The following is a 22,099-nucleotide window of genomic DNA, read 5'->3' as shown; positions in this document are numbered from 1 at the left end:
TCCTACATAGTTAGGGTCAATGCAGAGGACACATTTTCCCACAGGGTGCAAGTGCAACTTCATACTCATGACACCTATAAATCTATTGGGAATACATCTATTAAATGTTGAAACAAAACCTTACAAAACATTGTAAATGAACATGAATCTTCTCAAGTGTAGTTCATTTTAATTCAAGTACAAGAACAAATGAATTAAACAAATGTACAGTTTACAAAATCTGAAAATAATACATATAATACAAATAATAAAAATACATAACACCACCTGACATTTCTTAAAGGTGGCCAAACAAAAGAGGGGAAGTAAAATGAATAACTGACCAGTTGGGGTTACATTTCCCCCTCTTGGAAAAAGAAGTATCTATTTAAAATGATCAAACCTGTTCCTCCTCCAGCTTTATGCTCCTCCTCTCTCTGTCCTGCTTGCTCCCCGTGGTTATCCTCTATATGAAGAAAACAACGACATGATTTTGTTCGAATGAACGGACAGTCAAGTTATGTTTTTTGGTTCAAATAAGAGGGCAGTCACCTCGCCCCATATTCAATAAGAGAAATGTTAACTATTCCAGTAAGATATTCCAGGTGAAACCTTGTAACCGGTCTATTTTGTGGCTATGTATGCCAGTTTATTTGTTTTACCGTTTGATGGCACAGAGGAAAGCTCGGCGTTATAATATCTATATCAGATTTAGACTTTTAGATTTTTATTTCAAACATGAAACATGCACTTCCTGTGAAGAAGGAAGGAAGTTGAATTTTACTGGACTGAGTGTGAATGAGACAAAAGAGTTCATTTTTTATTGGTGTTTTTTATTCGAGTCAAACAAAAACAATGAAAATTCAGAAACGTAGCCGTTCTGACGCTATTGAACACACCGTCCCTGCGTGTGAACTGCTGTGCGGCGAATGTTAGCTTTCTCTCGATACAGCAGTGGATAGATGCAATTGCCTTTGCCACACATCTCCTCTTGCGTTGGAGACTTCGGGCACTAACTCTCCTTTCCGTCTGCACCGGCGGCTGCTTCAGCTTCTGCAACACAAAGAGACACTCAGGTCACATGATCCCATCCTGGTCTCAGTCAAGTCCATGAAAAGCATCAAATCCACCTCATTACAAGATTTTTTTCAGGATTTCTTCTTATTAATGTACAACGAACAGTGTTTCCGTCACCCATCAGTTTTTGTTTTACAACGAAAAAATAAAAATAAAAGAAACAAGAAAAATCTAGAAGTGACAAAAATAATAAGTGAGAATTATCACAAAATATAAATTATTATATTAATGGCAATTATTAGATAGCTTCTTTGAAGTCTGAGGTAAAGCAGTCAATCAGTCTTGATTCAGGTTTTAAGTCGGAGTGGACCCCCGGTGAAATGCCAACACCTCATGCTTCCGTTAGTAAACCCCTGTGGTTGATATTAGAGCGGTTACCCGTCTCTTCATCTGGTGTTTCAGGAATATGGCAAACATCTGGCAAAACAAACAGCTCAGGTCTTTATGATGTTGAGACGTCGTTGACCATCACACAGGCAGGAGAACCTTACATGGAGCTCACCTGGAATGGTTCCGAGGCTGGAGTTGTCAAAGAACTGCATGTGACGGGTTCTGGACAGCAGCTCCGAGCTTCCGTCCCCGTCAAAGAATGGGCAACTGGGGCCGTCGAGCACGGAGACCTTGGGAGAGCCCAGGGTCATCCTGGGAGAGCCCAGGACATTCTTGGGAGTAACCAGAAACTTCTTGGGTGAGCTGATGAGGTTGGAGTCATCCGGGGTCATGGCCCTGACCCTCTTGGTGAGGGGGCGGGGCGACGAAGGCTTGTCCACCTCGGTCTTGCCCATCGTCCTCAGCTTGATGGCTCTGCTCTTCCACTTGCTGATCTCTTCCTGCTGACTGGACACCAAGCTGATGAGAGAGGACAGGATGTCAGAGAGTTCTCATAGACACAATAGACTCAGGGTGGACTCTTCCAAAGCGGGTTCATCTCACTGTCCCAGCTCTGCTATCTTCAGCTGAAGCTGTTTGACCTCCTCCTCCAGTTTGGTCTTCTCCAGCAGAATGCTGCTCTGATTCTTCAAACAGGAGGAAGTAGTGCAGTAATCCACATTTAGTGTTGTGTTCAACATAACGAAGGCATCTTTGAAAATAAGAATCAATATTTGTTGACAGCTTCGGATTTTAATGTAAGAAACACCACATTTGTTATTACATGATGCAAACAGGCCAAATAATAGCTAGAAAAACAGACATGTAAGTCAGACTTACCTTGACCTTTTCCTCACTCTGCTGGAGCTGCAGGACGAGTCGCTTGTTGTCCTGCAGCAGCGAGAGCTCCGTTTTCTTTGCAGAAAAGTTAATTGGAAAAATCATTAATAATATTAATTTTGTGTCCATCAAATGTGGTTTTTGTTTCTATTTGGCAATGAGCAGCTGGAACATCTGTAACTGGGAAAATTCGACCTCATCATAATTCTCTTTTTATTCTACATTTGGACAGACTGGCACCATTATGTGAATGCTGAATTAGTGATTATGAGATCCTTATTGGAAAAGTTCCCATGAATGTTAAGAAAACCATCAGTGCATTATTTTTTTTAAATAATGTGCTGTAACTGTCCTGCAGCCCTCGGGGAGGCTTTGGTTTGCACTTTTAATGGCCCACCTCCCCCTGTAACGTCACTCCCGCCCAACATGGTCTTGAACAGGTTGAGCTCACCTGCAGCTTCTCCACCTCCTCCGTAGACGTCTGGAGGCTGGCCTCCTTCTCAGAGAGGAGACCGTCCCTCCCTGCTTCCATGCTCTCCTGTTCCTCAGATATAGTCTTCATCTGTGAGGAAGGGAGCCGTTGGACGGATCATTTTGTCTGGAGAAAGGAAGGAAGCTGCTTTGTCTCTTGTTGGTAAGTCAGAAACTAATTGTAGATTTGGGTTTAGGCATTCTGCGAGTAAAGCTAGTTGTAACACTTAGCATAGACAGCTTCACAAGAATTTAAACAACAAGCTATCAACACAAGACTAAGTGAGCAATCAGCTAGTTTCAGCCAGCTCAGCTGTAGTCAATAGACTTGATTGGAGGGAGGGGCCACTGTCAGAACATAAAGGACTGGCAGTGAAACTCCTTCAAACCACATTTTGTCTGGAGAAAGGAATGAAGCTGCTTTGTAGTGATGGTGATGAAATTAACCCTTTCTCGAACCAATTGGCTCATGTGCACACAAAACCACCTACTGGCCAAGTGTATAATCACAGGCAGCTGTATCTGAACCACATAATGTGTGATGCATTGAATTTTTGTGTCTGTTATGTCTGTTGGGAATGACTATGAATTACAAAAAAATGTATGACCAAATAATTACTTAAAGATCATTCAAGCCTTTTTATTATTACTTCCTATTACAATTCTCCCTCTGTATATTCAGGCTTGTACAGGTACGGTTGGGTTTGGGTGGGAAAAAACTCCTCATCAGAGTCTTCAAAGTTTCACTATATTCTCCAAGAGTGTCCATTTCTGTGAGATTGAAGAAACTAGCACTGCAGGCTACTCTGCGTCTGTAGCAATGACAGCAGGTAAACAAACTATTATAGAACCTGTAACTTATAAGTGCTAGGTGATATCACTCCGCCGCTGCCATAGCCTACTAGGAAGTATGACACGCTGCTGCTGCTCAGACCTAAACAAGTCCACAACAAAAACATTTTTTTTTTTTTTTTTTTTAAACACTTCTATTAATCTCTTAAGGAATACAAAAAATAAACATTTGTCTTAAGACCAGTCTACATTGTCTGAATAAAGTAAAAATGAAAAACTTCTTACACCAGTCTGAGGTATAACAAAAATAAATAAAAAGCACTTCTCTTAAAGTGTAGGTCCGGAGTGAAATGGACCCTAGGTCATTTCCACCAAGATCTCCAGCCAAACACCCCCTCGGAAGCATTTTTAGCGATGGTCAGCAGTGGTCAAGATGGGGCGATCAGCCGAACGGCTTCGTAATAGCGCGATGGTACTTACAGTATATCTCGTAAATGTCCCCACTAATAATGCATGGAATGTTACCAAACTTCTGCAGTAGTACACGTAGGGTCTGTACTCACAAAACGAGGCATTTTAAAGTTTGTAAGTACACCAGGAGTTTATCTAAAAGAACACCTGATAGCTTCTACTGCTAAAGCTACGCTGTTTGCGAAGACGGCACCGTGTTTACACAGCTTCTTCTTCGTTGGTGTTTAATAGCAGTCGGCGTATGAAAAAGTTTCGCCGATTTTTCATAAATGCTTGTATTATCATGTCAACACTTGTCGACCTGATAATATAAGCATTTATGAAGAAAAAAAATTAAGCGAAACCTTTTCATACTCTCGCGTGAAACTCGCGTCACGGAAACAGCCAGGCATACGCCGACTGCTATTAAACACCAACGAAGAAGAAGCTGTGTAAACACGGGGGATCTGCTAGCTCAGGTTTATTAGCCATCTTGCAGAAATGAAACTAACCTGAGTGACCTGACACACGTGTGCGGTCGGGGCGGGGATGAACCGAGGTTCGGGAAGATAGAATGAGTTTCTGAACCTAAGTCCTCTGAACCGAGGTTTTCCGTTTCGGGGATACCTACACTGGCACAACACCTGCCAGTGCAACCATTTGATGTCACTAGCCAGAGTGCATTGCGAAGTTAACAATGGCGACCTACGAGTTAAACTATTTTTACAAATTTTATAAAAACGAAGACATCAAGAAGGTTTAACACTTTATTATAACTGATACTAACATTTGTCTTTTAAGAACTACAAGTCTTCATAGCCGGGGTTCCTTTTAAAAATGCAAGGTTGGTTTTATTTCAAACAGTCTATCAACACACATGTAGTGTATCTTGTATTTTGGCTAGCGCTAGCTTTTGGCTAAAAATAAATGAACATACCTCGCAATAAGCGGACGGACTCTTACGCACACGTTGACCGCCGATGCTCCAGCCATTTTCCTGTTCGTGATAGTCACCCACCATCCTCTGCTGTTTAAGTATGTCCCACTTTGTTTTGATTGGTGGACGTCGATTGGTGGACGTCATCGGGTGGACGGATCCATATTGGTTTGGTGGGGGGGGGGGGGGGGGGGGGGGGGACGGCTGGGTTATGATTTAGCGTTCTTAAATAAAATAAATAAATAATAATAAAAATAAAATTGAACAAAAATGTTTCAAAAGAAATGTTAGGGGGCGAATATATCTGAAAGAAAATGGAGTTTTAGTTATTCAACATTGGCAGCGTAAAAAATAAAATGAATATGGTAGCGCCAAACGGGTGACGCCCGAAATCGGGACAGACTCGTCGTAAGAACAGGTGGGGAAGATTTAATTGATTACTCTTCTCTGTGTTCTGATGACAATCTTATCTTCTTCCTTGATTTCTATAAGGCATTTGACACCGTAGAACATAATTTTCTATTTCAGACAATTGAACAATTCGGATTTGGTGATTTTTTTAAAAAAGCTGTTAAAACTTTGTACTTTAAAGGTAACAGCTCCATCAGACTAAAAAGTGGGACTTCCCCGAGTGTAACTGCCACACATTCAGTTATACAGTTGCTTCTGTTTGGGGCATGTTTTTTGTTGTGGTTCTGGATGGTGTCACTAGGAGGCGCTGTAGCGGTGGTCGGACTTGTACGCAGTTGCAGGTTGAGTAGCAGAGAAGAAGCGATCTCAGCAGAGAGAAAAAGACAGCATGATTAAGAGAAAAGCAAGAGAAAAGTGTGTAAATCATAGAAAGACAGAAATAAGAAGAAACTCAAGCTAATCCCTCACTCGGTATCCAGCCAACAAGGTTAGTTTTGTGTATTTTATTTTCTAAAAGTAATTGTAATTGTCAAATGTATTTGTTTTATGCTAAGCTAATTGTCGTTTTATATGTCTGTTTTTCTTTAGTTTTCACGGTGTGATTTATATGGCTCTATGCAAGATGGACGCTAATAAATTCATCAGTTGAGGAAACCGCTTGTGTCTGTGGTACCTGAGGGAATTATAGTGAAAACTCGGACTGAAATCAGCGCGAGTGGAGAGAAAACGGCGTCGCGCATGGACGGAGGAGCAGCGTATATGTTGGGGCGTGGTCGAGGCGCATACGGAGCGGAGCTGCGACCAAGGGACTGTTGAACCAGGGACAGTACAGGACGCAGCAGCTCGCAGTTTGAGAAGCAACACCACAAGATAACGCCATAAGAACTTGATCTTTCACATGTAAAGAGTTCAAGCATCAGAGGCAAAGTAAAGGTTGGTTAATCAAACTGAAGAAAGAAGGGAACAGCCCTGACCCTGCTATTCAAAAGTTCCCTGTCAATTAAGTTAAAGCTGCTATAGGTTTATGAGGTAAAGCCCACATAAGTTGATCTATCTACATATTTGATTTCATTTTGTACATGTGAAACAGTTGTGTGAATGCTGTATTTTATTTGAAGTTAAGGACTCTGAGAGCATATTTGGTAACATTTGGGTAATATTTGAGCTTCTATTTAAGTCACGTTTATTACTGTACTACAGTTAAAGGAGCACATTTTATTTTACAAACTAAAACCCTTACTTTCAAATGGTTTAAACTCATACTAAGAGGCATTTAAGTTAATACTTAAGACATTTTACACTATTCAGTGCCACTTTAAGTTTGTTTACTAAGACATCACAATGAGTGAGCCAAGTGAGTCTCAAGCTCAAGTTGAGGTTAGTGCAGAACCCCATGAGCCAGAAACCAGTGATGAAGAAATAGAAGAAGTTCAACCAAGAAGAAGTAAAAGAGTGAGAGGGCTCACGGAGAAGGGCAAAGAAATGCAGGATGAGAGAATTAAGTCACTCCAACAAAGATTCAGCTACACTTATGATAAATGGAGAACACATGCAAGATCATCCAAGAAACCCCTCTCACAATCAGAACCGCTGAGTGAAGAAGTGCTTAATGATATTATTCAGGATGTTTTAGGACTCTCTGCAGATGTCAGAAAGATTTATACAGAGCTGCGCACGCTCACCCCACCAGATCAAGAGACACGTCGCAGAGTGGACCTTTGTGTGGAGATCTCAAAGTTCATCGTTAATAAAGCTTCATCTCGTTTGAAAGGAAGTTTGGTGGAAGAGGAACAAGACTGGCCAGAGGCAGGCTCTCTCTTTCAAACTACAATAACCAGTAAGTCAAACTCTGCAACAACCAAGAGTACTCACAGTCAAGTAGGTCTTCTGTCAAGCACCAAGAAGCTGCAGCAGAAGCAGCTGCAAGTCAAGCCGTTCTCCAAGTGTTACAAGAACAAGAAAGAGAACAACAAGAGATTGACAGACTTGAAACTGAAGTCAAGAGAAAGGCTGCAGAGCAAGAAGTTTTGGTCAGAAATCAGCGTTTAGAAAGAGAGGCAGAAGAAATCAAACTAAGAATGCTAAGAGAAGCAGATGAAGCTAAAATGAAAGCGCAACAAGAAGAAGAATATGCAGCTTTGCAAAGAACGCTTGATGAAAAGAAAAGAAAGTTACAGCAATTGGAAAAAATCAAAGATCTCAAGGCAGCACAAGCAAGAATGAAGGTGTACGACCAGGCAAGCATGAAGGAGGGGCAGAAAGTTGATGTAACTAAGTTTCACACTGAAGACAAAGACAACGCACATGTAAGTTTTCCTCCTCCTCGTGAACAAGTGGTGCCACAAGCAGTCAACACCATGTCAACAAGTGACAGTGTAGCAGACCTTGTTAAAGTGCTAGCAAGTGCGCTAAGTGCAAGCCGCATTCCTGTTCCTGAACCAGCAGTGTTTAGCGGGGATCCGATAAGATACAGTGACTGGAAACTTTCATTTCAAACACTCATCGACCAAAAGAACATTCCTGAGAATGAGAAAATATTCTACCTTCGGAGATATGTGACTGGTCAGGTGAAAAGTGCGCTTGATGGATACTTCCTGCTTGGAACTGAGTCTGCATATGTTGCTGCTTGGCAAGTTCTTGAAGAAAGATACGGAAATCCATTTACTATTGCAAAGGCCTACAGAGACAAGCTACAAGCCTGGCCCAAGATGACGTCAAAGGACAATTTGGAGCTCAGAGACTTTGCAGATTTCTTGCGCAGTTGTGAAGCAGCTATGGTTCACATCAAGTCATTGGAGATTCTCAACGACTGCATTGAAAACAGAAAGATTCTCTCCAAGTTACCAGATTGGCTGACCGCTAGCTGGAACCGCAAAGTGATGGAAATAGAAGAGCAAACAAATCAGTTTCCCACATTCAGCCAGTTTGTCGCGTTTCTAACAAGAGAAGCCAAAATAGCCTGTAATCCGGTTACATCATTACAGTCACTAAAGCAAAGTGAGTCAGATAAATCTGAGAGGTTCAAGACTACAAGACAGAGACAAGTTGGTGCTAAAACACTGGCCACAAGTTCTCAAGAAAAATCACAAGAACTGACTTGTAGTTTCTGCAAAAGGCCTAAGCATTCGCTACACAAGTGCAGAAGTTTTCTGGAGATTGCTGTACAAGACAGAGTCAAGTTCATTCAGTCAGAAAAGCTATGTTTCGGCTGTCTCAAACCTGGCCATCTCTCAAAGAAGTGTACAAACAGAAGCAGAGAGAAGTGCAACAAAAGGCACCCTACCTGTCTACACGAAGATAGAGTTAAAGGAGAACTAAGACGACAACCAGATAAGTTGCACACTAGCGACGAAAGACTAAGTACAAACAGTCAATCTCAAGAACCACAAGCGACAGCCACAGCTACAACAAACAGAGTTGTGCGTGAAGAATGTAACACACAAACAGCCGCGATTGTTCCTGTTTGGCTTTCAACGTCTACACAGCCTACAAGAGAAATCCTTGTTTATGCCTTACTGGACTCGCAAAGTGACACAACATTCATTCTCAGTGAGGTTGCTGATTCACTAAAAGGTGACAAAGAACCAGTGAAACTAGAGTTGTCTACTATGTCTTCCAAGACCACAGTTGTGCAGTCTCACAGGCTACAAGACTTGCAAGTTCGTGAATTTAACTCAAGCAAGAGAATCACTCTACCTCCAACATTCACGCGAGCCATTTCCAGCCAACAAAACCCACATTCCTACCAATGAGACCGCTAAAGCTTGGCCTCATTTGGAGCACCTTCAAACAGAGTTGCCTCCTCTGCAAGACTGTGAAGTAGGTCTGTTGGTCGGATACAACTGCTCACAAGCTCTCCTTCCACGAGAAATAGTGTCAGGTAATGAAGATGAGCCATACGCACAACGCACTGACCTGGGTTGGAGTATTGTTGGACAAAGTAACCCCTGTTTGAACTATGGAGATGCTATCGGAATCAGTCATCGCATCTTTGTAAAGAAAGTCATTCCCGAGCTTGAACCCTCTGTGAATCTTCAAAACACAGTTCATTACGTGAACAGGACAAAGGTAAGAGAGGTCACACCTGCAGACATTGTCAAGGCGCTGGAGTCTGATTTCTCTGAAAGGACTCTGGATGAGAACCCAGTGTCTCAAGAAGATTTCCAGTTTCTCTCTAAACTCAGAGACAACATCAAACAAAACAGTAGTGGTCACTTTGAAATGCCTTTACCATTTCGTGTTGAAAGACCCAAGCTACCAGACAACAAAGTGTGTGCAATGCATCGTCTGAAGTGTCTGGAGAAAAGACTAAGAAAAGACAAAACATACTACAAGGACTACACAAACTTCATGGATGATATTATTTCCAGAGGTGACGCAGAAAGGGTCCCTGATGAAGAGTTGGACAACCTGCCTTCGTGGTATATCCCACACCATGGGGTCTATCACCCACACAAACCAGGAAAAATCAGGGTAGTGTTTGATGCCTCCGCCAAGTACCAAGATACCTCTCTCAACGACCATCTGTTAACCGGTCCTGACCTGACGAACATATTGGTGGGTGTTCTTTGTCGGTTTCGAAAAGGTTCTGTCGCATTCATCTGTGATATAGAACGAATGTTTCATCAGTTCCACGTTTCAAGGGAGGATCAGGATTACTTGAGGTTTCTTTGGTGGGAGAAGGGAGATTTGGAAGCTGCACCTTTAGTCTACCGGATGAAGGTCCACCTTTTTGGAGCAGCGTCTTCACCAGGCTGCGCCAACTTTGGCCTGAAACACCTGGCAGCTCAAGGGCAAGGAGAGTTCGAAGATAATGCCATTTGTTTCATACAAAGAAACTTCTATGTTGATGATGGCTTGGCAAGTGTCTCAACAGAAAAGGAAGCCATTCAGCTCATCAAGGACTCAAGAGAACTGTGTTCTACAGGAAAGTTAAGGCTTCACAAGTTTGTGTGCAACAGAGAAAGCGTAATGTCAACTATTCCTGAAGAGGAGTGTGCAGTAGTCAAGGATCTCAATATGTCGCTAAGTTTACCACGCATGGAGAGAGCTCTTGGAGTAGAATGGTGCATTACATCAGATGCGTTCAAGTTCAGAGTTCAAGTCAAGACAAACTCACTGACAAGAAGAGGTGTTCTTTCCACCGTAGCTTCTGTTTATGATCCTTTAGGCTTCATTGCACCGTTCATCCTCATAGGGAAACAGATTCTCCAGCAAATGTGTAGAGAGAAAGTTGATTGGGATCAAGAACTTCCAGAACATTTGAAACCCCAGTGGGAGTCTTGGATCAAAGATCTTCCAAGTTTGGCTGACGTCGAGATTCAAAGATGTTTCGTTCCTTCAGACTTTGGACCCGTCAAGAGATACGAGCTACATCACTTCGCAGATGCCAGCGTTAGCGGATATGGAGTGTGTTCGTACCTGCGTGTTGTTAATGAGTCATATCAAGTCCATTGTTGCTTGGTAATGGCCAAGTCAAGAGTAACACCTACTAGTATCACGACAATCCCTCGTCTTGAACTCTCAGCAGCAGTTGTTGCAGTCAGAGTCAGCGATCTTCTCAGAGCAGAGCTTGAAATCCCAAACATTCAAGAGTTCTTCTGGACAGACTCCACAGTCGTTCTCGGCTACATCAGCAATGATGCCAGAAGGTTTCAAGTCTTCGTAGCAAACCGCATTCAAAGAATCAAGTCCAGTACAACACCAGAACAATGGGCATATGTTGCTTCAGAACAAAACCCTGCAGACTACGCTTCTCGAGGTTTGACAGCAGAGCAACTTAAGTCTTCAGATTGGTTCACAGGGCCATCGTTTCTCTGGGAAAAGAACTTACCAGATAGAGACGTCAAGGTGGGAGAGATCAAAGAAAGTGATCCAGAGCTTCGCAAAGCCTTTGTTCGCACCACAAACTCAAAGGAAGAGCCATCTTTGCTCAGCAGATTTGAGAAATTCTCAGAATGGTCCAGACTGATAAAAGCGCTTGCAATCCTGAGAAAGAAAGTAAAAGAGCACAAGGGTGAAATACAAAAGACAACAGGAAGCACAAGTCTGGAAGAAAGAAAGGACACAGAAATGTTTGTCATCAAACTTGTTCAACAGAAAGCCTTCACAGAAGAAATAAAAGGTCTGAAAGCAAAGAAAGCTATTCACAAAACCAGCCAACTATACAAACTCAGTCCGTTTTTGGATGAAGAAGGTATCCTCAGAGTCGGCGGACGTTTGAGTCAAGCTGTACTACACACGAATGTGAAGCATCCAGCGATACTTCCCAAAGACAGCCACATTTCAACTTTACTCATCAGACATTTTCATTCGAAATCTCAACATCAAGGTCGTGGAATGGCAATAAATGAACTGCGTGCTAACGGCTGGTGGATCCTTGGATGCAGTCGTGCAGTTTCATCTTACATTTACAAATGTGTGAAATGTCGCAAGTATAGAAGGAAAACAGAGATCCAGAGTATGGGAGATTTACCACTTGACCGAACAGAACCAACTCCACCGTTCACGTATGTCGGGATGGATTGTTTTGGACCGATTTATGTCAAGGATGGACGCAAGGAGCTCAAGAAATATGGTCTCATACTAACATGTTTATGTTCGCGAGCCATTCATATTGAGGTTGTTGATGACCTAAGTACAGACGCGTTCATCAATGCTTTACGGGCATTCATTGCAATAAGAGGAAATGTTCGTCAGCTAAGATGTGACAGAGGAACCAACTTTGTTGGTGCACAGAGAGAGTTTGCAAGTCTCGTTACGGAAATGGATCAGGAAAGGGTGAAAGATCTTGGATGTGAATTTCTCATGAATCCCCCTTCAGCAAGCCACATGGGCGGAGTGTGGGAAAGACAGATAAGGACCATCCGGAGTGTTCTTTCAGCTATCCTGGACCAATCAGGAAAGAGACTTGACAGTACATCCCTGAGAACGTTTTTGTACGAAGTTATGGCGATTATCAATAGTAGGCCACTCTCTGTTGAATATTTGAATGATCCAACAGGCCCTGAACCATTGACACCCAACCACATTCTAACTATGAAGTCCACCATTGTTCAACCTCCACCAGGACAGTTCATGAGAGAAGATCTGTACCTTCTAAAGAGATGGAGAAGAGTACAGTATTTGTCTAACGAGTTTTGGATCCGTTGGAGAAAGGAATACTTGCTCAACTTACAAACAAGACAGAAGTGGAATACACATAAAAGAGACGTGAAAATAAATGACATCATTCTTCTCAAAGAAGATCTCGCACCACGGAATGAATGGAAATTAGCCAGAGTCACAGATGTCTATCCTGGAGCAGATAACAAAGTGAGAAAGATTAGACTTTTGATTAGTGACAGCACTTACGATAAAAGGGGTAAACTTACTACCAAGACAACTTCCCTAGAAAGACCAATACATAAGGTTATTGTGTTGTTGGAGGCAGACTAGACACATTGTTTGTTTAATTGTGTCAGTTTGTTTCAGATTTGAAATCCCACATTGTGTATAGTGAGATTTGGTGGGAGTGTAACTGCCACACATTCAGTTATACAGTTGCTTCTGTTTGGGGCATGTTTTTTGTTGTGGTTCTGGATGGTGTCACTAGGAGGCGCTGTAGCGGTGGTCGGACTTGTGCGCAGTTGCAGGTTGAGTAGCAGAGAAGAAGCGATCTCAGCAGAGAGAAAAAGACAGCATGATTAAGAGAAAAGCAAGAGAAAAGTGTGTAAATCATAGAAAGACAGAAATAAGAAGAAACTCAAGCTAATCCCTCACTCGGTATCCAGCCAACGAGGTTAGTTTTGTGTATTTTATTTTCTAAAAGTAATTGTAATTGTCAAATGTATTTGTTTTATGCTAAGCTAATTGTCGTTTTATATGTCTGTTTTTCTTTAGTTTTCACGGTGTGATTTATATGGCTCTATGCAAGATGGACGCTAATAAATTCATCAGTTGAGGAAACCGCTTGTGTCTGTGGTACCTGAGGGAATTATACCGAGATTTGATTTACAGCGGGGCATTCGACAGGGCTGTCCCGCCTCCCCTTATCTATTTATCCTATGCACTCAACTACTTTCTACTCATATTAAAAATAGCTCGTTAAAAGGTATCTTTATTACCATTGTAAAAAATCAGAGAGATAGGTGCTCTGAAAATTTTAATATGATTATTGATAAGACAAGGAAAAAGCTAAACCAATGGCTTCAGAGGGATTTATCTCTAAAAGGTTGAATACTGCTAACAAAGGCAGAAGGATTGTCTTGTCTTACTTATGCAGCTATTCCCTTGTCTGTCGAAAAACAAATCTGTAGTGCCATTGATAAGTTATTATTTAATTTTATTTGGAAAAACAAGACACATTATGTGAAAAAATCAGTTATAATGAACACTTATGAGTCTGGTGGTTTAAATTTTCTTGACATTACTACCCCACAATACCTTTAAAATTAACTGGAGAACGCAGTTCTTACATAATCCTATATCCACTTGGAATTTTATACCCAAATGTATTTTTTCTACCATTGGAGGCCTTGAATATGTGCTATTATGTGATTATAAAATAGAAAAACTTCCCCTAATTCTATCCAACTTTCATAAACAAATGCTGTTGGCATGGTCTTTAATCTATAAGCACAACTTCTCTCCACATAGATGCTTTATTTGGAACAATCAACACATCAAATATAAAAGTAAATCTCTATTTCTTAATTCATGGTTTGATAATAACATTATTTTAGTTACCAAACTACTCAATGAAAATGGAAATTTACTAAATTACACTGAATTCCTTTCAACATATGGTATTCCTGTGACCCCAAGGGACTTTGCAATTGTAATGGATGCTGTTCCTGTTAGAAATTACCAGCATTTCACAATAATTAACAGTATTATTTTACAGTAACTTGTTGTAATTAGGTTCCCCTGTAATATCCAAATGAATACCTGTAAAAACTACAGTATCTTTGGATTTTTACAGCATCTAACTCTAATTTTACAGTAAATCCTGCAATCAAAAAAACCCTGTTATATCACAACAAGGTTTGTAATATCACAGCAACACAGTCAAAAAAATGCATGTATTATTACAGTGAAATACTGTATTGAACTATACCCTGGGAAGTCACATGACATAACCGAACTTGGTTTGAACTGAAGACGCGGCGGTTTCCCTCTTCTCATCCCGGCTGAATGGAGAAGGTGAGCAGCATGGATAACTCTGTTTGCAGCACTTACACCCATGTTATTTAATATGATGATAATATTTACTTTCACATGAACGTTATTCGCATGACACAGTTCATATTTTGTTAGCAAGTGCCCGAAATTGTTGAACGTTATCTCACAGCATTTGCTAACAGCAGTAGTAATAATACTAGCTAGCAAACAGCTGCTAGCACGATTAGCAACGATTTGCTACGTGAGATAAGAACAATAAGACGAGAGAGAAATAAGAAGGAAAACGAACGGGAAAGGAAGTGAAAAAGTTCGTGTTTAATGTCGCTACGTGTACATTTCAATGTGTTATATGGTTAGACCATGTAGCCCAGGTTTGAGTTGAAGCCGAACTGGTCAGTGGCGGGCCGTTGTTTCCACTCGGATGTCTTTTCGTTCCGGACCGTTACCGGTACTGTTGTCGTCATGTTCGCTCGCGGGGCTGGTCTGCTCTGGGTGAGCGCGTGCGGCGGTACGTGGAAGTGTTTTGCTGCATATTAGCGTAACGTCGCCGTCACTATTCTCCTCTCATGAGTGGTCTTTCCGCACCGAGACAGTGGGTTACCCGTGTTAGCCGAAGCTAACAATACACCCGCATCCTCCAGTTCAGCTTCATATCAAACCGGGGCAACATGGCCGAACATAACGCACTGTAGAGTACACGTAGCGACATTAAGCACGAACTTTTTCACTTACTTTCCCGTTCGTTTTTTACTCCAGAGCAAAAGTGGTTTTGCCGAACGGTAGCCGATCTAAGCAGGCTAATGACTAGCTAGTCTATGGGGCATGTAGCGGCTCCCTGCATCGTTAGAGATATTCCACATTTCAGCTAGGGATAATATTGCAGTACAAAGGTGATGTAACTCCAAAAATGTCCATTACGTTTTATGTTTTTTTACAACATACTCATGATCATAATCTGCATTCAAACTGAAATTCATATTGTTGGTTGCCTTTGTGTAATTTCTCCTTTTTCTTTTTTTCTAGGTCGTCAGATGGCCAGGCTAACCATCCTGTTCAGTGTCAGGCTAAGAGTGAGGAGAAATAGATCAGGTAGGTGACGAGTTAAAATGCACCACAATGTTCCACTGTAAATTGGTTGGATGTGAGCATGTGTATGAGAATGTGTATAACTTTGTTCAGCACACAAAACAGCATACTAATGCCCCCTATTATTACTACCAGTGTGGGGTGCCTGACTGCTACAGAAAACACACAGGACTGCAAATTCATATGTTTAGGCAGCATAGGTCCTACCTGCAGGCTGCTGGGCCTGTACCACCAGCTCTACCAACCTGACCCATCAGCTCTACCAGCTGACCCATCACCTCTACCACCTGACCCACCAGCTCTACCAGCTGACCCATCAGCTCTACCACCTGACCCACCAGCTCTACCAGCTGACCCATCAGCTCTACCACCTGACCCACCAGCTCTACCAGCTGACCCATCAGCTCTACCAACCTGACCCACCAGCTCTACCAGCTGACCCATCAGCTCTACCACCTGACCCACCAGCTCTACCAGCTGACCCATCAGCTCTACCAACCTGACCCATCAGCTCTACCAGCTGACCCATCAGCTCTACCAACCTGACCCACCAGCTCTACCACCTGACCCACCAGCTCTACCAGCTGACCCATCAGCTCTACCACCTGACGCATCCTTAAAAATGTAAAGATTTTTTATTCAAATATTTAAAATGTAAAATGAGTGGTTACATTAGACGCCATTTCTTACCTTTTATGATTTACTACCTCTGACCAATGAACAATATTTATCCTTTAATGTTAAATCCATGCTATTGTGTGTTACTATGTTACAGCCATGTGCCACTGCTGTGGACATTAGTACTCCAGCACGCCCCAGCACCTCCTGCTTGATCATTCAAGGTAATGTTACTTGGATCTAGTATCGACATTTCTAACTCAGTATTTTGTTTTGATTCTAGAAATCTACATCACCACAATAAATAATAATAATAATGATAACAAATTACATTTGTATAGCCCTTTGTATCTGAAGCAGATCTCAAAGTGCTCATAACACATGATGTTATTCATTTTCAGGTGACATGATGAAGCCCTCTGGATGGCTGATATCCATCGAGGGACACGTCGTGATGGGCCCACACCCTTTGTTTTTACACGGAGTAGCTGCTTTCTTCAGCAGCTATTAAGTTTTCAACCTCGAGTATCCTGCCGCTGGATCGGCGACGCTGGATTCAAAGGTATTGTATAAAGATCTCATTTAACCTTGTAATTCACATTATAGTACAGGCTTCCAACTCAATGATTGTCTTGAGGTCTAAATTGCTGACAATGGAGGTACCTGAGGCTAGCCTGGTGAGACCATCCTGATTTCGCGAACACATCCATAAATCTATTTAAAACTGAAACTATCTTTGCTTATTAACAGGTGCTTCCTGGGCATCAATCCTGGAAGAGGCTCAAAGACCAAGGAGCGGACAACAATGAACCCTCATGTGAGCGCCCTTTTGGGGAAACCTATTGACTTTGAGTGGCCGTCATAGTGAGACAGGTAGTTGACTCGCAAGTTTCTGCACAATTTCTCTGCATTTTAAGATGGCTTTGGAAAGTTTGACTAGGAGGTTGAATTTCTTGTATTCTTGAATTTCTTGACATTTGCTGTATGTTGAAAAATATGTATTTGTTAATAAATATGCCATTGGGCTAACATTGACTTTACCTCAGAGTTGTTTGTTGGGGGCGGTGCTTTACAACAATGCATTGTAATATCACAAAACTGAAATCACAGTATATTGCTGTGAAAGTCATGCTAAAAATATCCAATGATTTACTGTGAATTCACAGTACACACTGTAAAAGTACAGGGCCTTGTTGTAATGATGAACAGCAAAAGGTTGTAATTCCCCAGTAATGTACTGTAATATCACAGTAATTGCGTTGCCATAGAAGATGTAAAGTTACAGTATACAGTTGTGCTTTTACAACAATGTAATATCACAATACTGAAATTACAGTATATTGCTGTAATCCTTACAGTGAAAGTCATGCAAAATGTATCCAATAATTTATTGTGAATTCACAGTGTAAAATTTTGCAGTGTATCCTAACTCTATTAAGAGATGCTGCTAAACCAGTTTGTCCTCCTTTAGATCCCATATTAACACCAGTGGGGCATATGTGTTTTTCTGTTAAAACTAAAAAAAGGAATTATCTAATTAGATCACTATTTCAAACTGATATTACCACGACTCCATCTGTTGTTCAGTACTCAACTGAACTGGATCCAAATATGGAACCTTCCATACAAATACCTAATTACAAATAAAGTGAGAGAAGTGTCTTACAAACTAATTCATAGATATTACCCTGCCAAACATTATTTGTTAAAATTTAATAAAGATTTATGTGTGAATTGTTGTCTGTGTGAGTCTGAGCCTGAAACTGAACTGTAACTCTACTGCCACCTACTGGAAAGAAGTAATACGTTACATCACATTGAAGATTGACTCAGATTTTTCTTTAGATTGGAACAATGTACTTTTTGGTGTCCACGATGTCAAAAGTAAGAAACAGAAAGAACTGTATGTCATAAACTTGATAATAATATTAGGGAAATATCACATACACAAAGCTAAATTTAGTCACTCTAAACCCTGTTTTGTGGCATTCCAAAGGGAAACGGAACAGTACATGCAAAGTATCTGTGACCCGAATAATAAGAAAGCTATGAAAACATATAATTTGTGCTCTTTATTCTCTGTATTTATTGAATAGCCTACCCCCTGGCTGTTGTTCAATTGTTTGTTTGAAAGTACATTAATAATAACTGCCTTTGTATTGATTATATTTCTGTAAAAAAAAACGAACAGGTGGGGGAAAGGAGGAATGGTGGGCAGGAGCAGGAAGGAGGAGGTGGTCATTACCCGCCTCAGATTAGGACACACGGCGCTTAACAGCACGCTACATCAAATCGGCAAACATCCTACTGGTGAATGCAGAATGTGTGATCATCCTGAATCTGTGCAACACGTTCTCATGGAATGCAAGGGTTATGAGAGAGAGGAAAGAACTAAAAGCAGCAATGCATAGGGAAAAGGTGAGCTTCACGGTAGGGAACATGTTGCAAAGATCAGAAAGCATTAGGAGGTATGTGAGCAAGTACTTGAGGGAAACAGGATTAATGGATAGGGTTTAACATTTATTTATGTATATGTATATATATATATATATATATATATATTGTGGCGCCCGCGGGACAGAGGTAAGGAGGAGGGAACCGGGGAGCATAATAAATAACGTGTATGTACCGCTGTGGCATGTGACAGCCACGGCGCTGTTGCCACCGCACTCTATCCCTCCAAGGCACCGCGCAGGGAACGGACGGCGTGCCATATATGGAGTTCCGATTGCCCATCAGAGTCACCGGCGTGGAGGAACACGGCTGGGAGGAAATCAGTGCAAGATGACAGGTGGGGATAAAAGGAGACGACGGAGAACACGTTCGTGTGGAGAGTAAGGAGATGATGAGAGAGAGAGAGAGAAAACTAAAAGCCCTGTGTATGACCCGCTTCTGTAGGAGAACCCCGCGCCCTGATCGACCCCCGGACCGTCTGACTACCCGCCTCTGCTTCGACCCCCGCCTGCCTGACCGCCGCCTCTCCCGCCTCTCCCCGGACCGTATGACTGCCCGTCCCCGTGTACCGAACCCCGCTCTCGCCCAACGACGTCGCCTCAACCTCAGCCCCCTCAAGCCAGCCCCGCACCTCCTTCTCACCCCTGGTGGGGTGGTATCTGTGTCATCCTCAAGCTCGGGTCCTCTACCAGAGGCCTGGGAGTTTGAGGGTTCTGCGCAGTATCTTGGCGATTCCTAGGACTGCACTCTTCTGGACTGAGGCTTCAGATGTTGTTCCTGGGATCTGTTGGAGCCACTCTCCCAGTTTGGGGGTTACTGCCCCGAGTGCCCCCACTACCACGGGGACCACGCTAGCTTGACCTTCCACATCTGTTCCAGCTGCTCTTTCAACCCTTGGTACTTCTCAATTTTCTCGTGTTCCTTCTTCCTGATGTTGGCGTCAGCTGGGATCGCCACATTTATCACCACCACTGTCTTCTGCTCTTTGTCCACCACCACTATGTCCGGTTGGTTAGCCAGGAGCTGTCTGTCAGTCTGGAAGCTGAAGTCCCACAGAACCTTGGCCCTGTTGTTCTCAGTCACCTTCTGTGGTATGGCCCATTGGGATTTGGGTACCTCTATTCCATACTTGTTGCAGATGTTCCTGTGTACTATCCCAGCCACTTGGTTGTGCCTCTCCATGTACACTGATCCAGCTAGCATCTTACACCCTGCTACTATGTGCTGGACTGTCTCAGGGGCTTCTTTGCACAGTCTGCATCTGGGGTCTAATCTGCTCTGGTAGATCCTGGCCTCTATGGCTCTTGTGCTTATGGCCTGTTCTTGTGCTGCCATGATTAGTGCCTCTGTGCTGTCTGTCAGTCCTGCATTTTCCAGCCACTGGTAGGATTTCTTGATATCAGCCACTTCCTCTATCTGACGGTGGTACATGCCATGTAGGGGCTTGTCCCTCCAGGTGGTCTGCTCCTCCTCCTCCGCACTCTCATCAGGGTTCTGCTGCCTGAGACATTCACTTAGCAGTCCATCCTTCGGGGCCATTTTTTCGATGTAATCTCGAATTTTCGATGTTTCATCCTGGACCGTGGCCTTGATGCTCACTAGCCCTCGGCCTCCTTCTTTCCGCTTAGTGTATAGCCTCAGGGTGCTGGACTTGGGGTGGAGCCCTCCGTGCATGGTGAGGAGCTTTCTAGTCCTGATATCTGTGGCTTCTAGCTCCTCCTTTGGCCAATTTATGATACCAGCGGGGGATCTGATGACTGGTAGTGCGTACATGTTGATGGCTCGGACCTTGTTCTTACCATTCAGCTGACTTTTCAGGACCTGCCTTACTCTCTGGCGGTATTTGGCTGTGGTTGATTTCCTTGTGGCCTCTTCATGGTTTCCATTAGCCTGTGGGATGCCAAGGTACTTGTAGCTGTCTTGGATATCACCTATGTTGCCTTCTGGTAGGTCGATCCCCTCAGTCCTGATCATCTTGCCTCTCTTTGAGACCATCCGGCCACACTTGTCCAATCCGAATGACATCCCTTTGTCATCGCTGTAGATCCTGGTGGTGTGGATCAGTGAGTCTATTTCTCGCTCGCTCCTGGCATACAGCTTTATGTCATCCATGTAGAGCAGGTGGCTGATTGTTGCCCCACTACGGAATCGGTACCCGTAGCCACTCTTCGTGATGATCTGACTGAGGGGGTTCAGGCCTATGCAGAACAGCAGTGGTGATAGTGCATCTCCCTGGTATATGCCGCACTTGATGTTGACTTGGGCAATCGGCCTCTAGGGTCGTCTTCCACATTTCCATCGAGTTCTGGATGAAGGCCCTTAGGTTCCTGTTGATCTTATACAGTTCCAGACATTCCAGTATCCATGTGTGCGGCACTGAGTCGTAGGCTTTCTTGTAGTCAATCCAGGCAGTGCACAGGTTGGTTTGTCTCTTCTTACAGTCTCGGGCGACTGTTCTATCAACCAGTAGCTGGTGCTTGGCTCCTCTGGTGTTACTGCCAATTCCTTTCTGTGCCTTGCTCATGTATTGAGCCATATGCTTACTCATCTTTGCCGCAATGATGCCTGACAGGGCCTTCCATGTTGTGCAGAGACAGGTAATTGGCCGGTAGTTGGATGGGGGTCTTTCAGGATTAGGACTGTCCTGCCCTGGGTTAGCCACTCTGGGTGGGTTCCATCCCTCAGCAGCTGGTTCATCTGTGCTGCTAGGCGTTCATGGAGTGCAGTTAGCTTCTTCAGCCAGTACATATGGATCATATCGGGGCCTGGTGCTGTCCAGCTCTTCATCTTTGACACTCTTTCTTGGATGTCTGCCATTGAGATGGTAACTGGTTCTTGTTCTTGGAGGTTGCTGTGGTCAGCTCTTAGGTCCACTAACCATTGGGCATTGGTGTTGTGTGATGCCTCTTTTTCCCATGTCTTTCCAGTATTTTTCCACCTCAGCTCTCGGCGGGTCTGACTGGTTGTTGTTTCCCTGCCACTGAGAGTACACCTTGGCTGGTTCAGTGGAGAACAGCTTGTTTATTCTCCTGGCCTCTCCCTCCTTGGTGTATCTCTTCAACCGGGTGGCCAGAGCTGTTAGTCGTTGTTTAGCAGTTTCAAGTGCCTCTGGTATGGAGAGTGAGTTGTACTTCCTGGGTGCCCCTTTATTCACCATGTTCCCTTTCTGCAGTTCAGCCAGCTGGCTAACTTCTCTCCGTGTTGCCTTTATCTTGGCCTCTAACCGTCTCTTCCATGGTGGGCACTGTTTGTTATGTCCCGAGCCCACCTTGTACCCAAGCATCTCCATGGTTACTGTTGCTGTACTGTGTACCAGCTTGTTGGTCTCAGTGATGGTTCCTGAGCGTTCACATCCACTAGTAGTACTATATATATATATATATAAATAATTATATATATATATATATATATATATATATATATATATATATATATATATATATATATATATAT

The 22,099-nt window shown here is 42.9% G+C and overlaps 1 protein-coding gene and 1 long non-coding RNA gene across 2 annotated transcripts in view; one reads left to right on the top strand and one right to left on the bottom strand.

Moving 5' to 3' along the window:
- Positions 1 to 958: 958 nt before the first annotated feature.
- Positions 959 to 22,099, bottom strand: part of LOC311026764 (uncharacterized protein) — a gene marked incomplete at its 5' end in the record, with an annotated part of 33,097 nt that continues 11,956 nt past the window's right edge. Inside the window, 2 exons of the mRNA XM_084030462.1 lie at positions 959 to 1,032; positions 1,559 to 1,739. Of these exons, the coding sequence (XP_083886588.1) occupies positions 992 to 1,032; positions 1,559 to 1,739 (222 nt within the window). The 3' untranslated portion in view covers positions 959 to 991. The remainder of the gene's footprint in view (positions 1,033 to 1,558; positions 1,740 to 22,099) is intronic.
- LOC311027037 lies at positions 14,421 to 15,817 on the top strand. Its single transcript, XR_014598557.1, has 3 exons — positions 14,421 to 14,509; positions 15,520 to 15,577; positions 15,710 to 15,817. It is a non-coding gene; the product is annotated as an uncharacterized lncRNA (long non-coding RNA).

The sequence above is a fragment of the Eutrigla gurnardus genome (assembly GCF_963514095.1).
Source record: "Eutrigla gurnardus genome assembly, chromosome: 16".
Taxonomy (NCBI): domain Eukaryota; kingdom Metazoa; phylum Chordata; class Actinopteri; order Perciformes; family Triglidae; genus Eutrigla; species Eutrigla gurnardus.
Note: the sequence above shows the minus strand (reverse complement) of the source record. Positions and strands in the feature narration are given on the sequence as shown.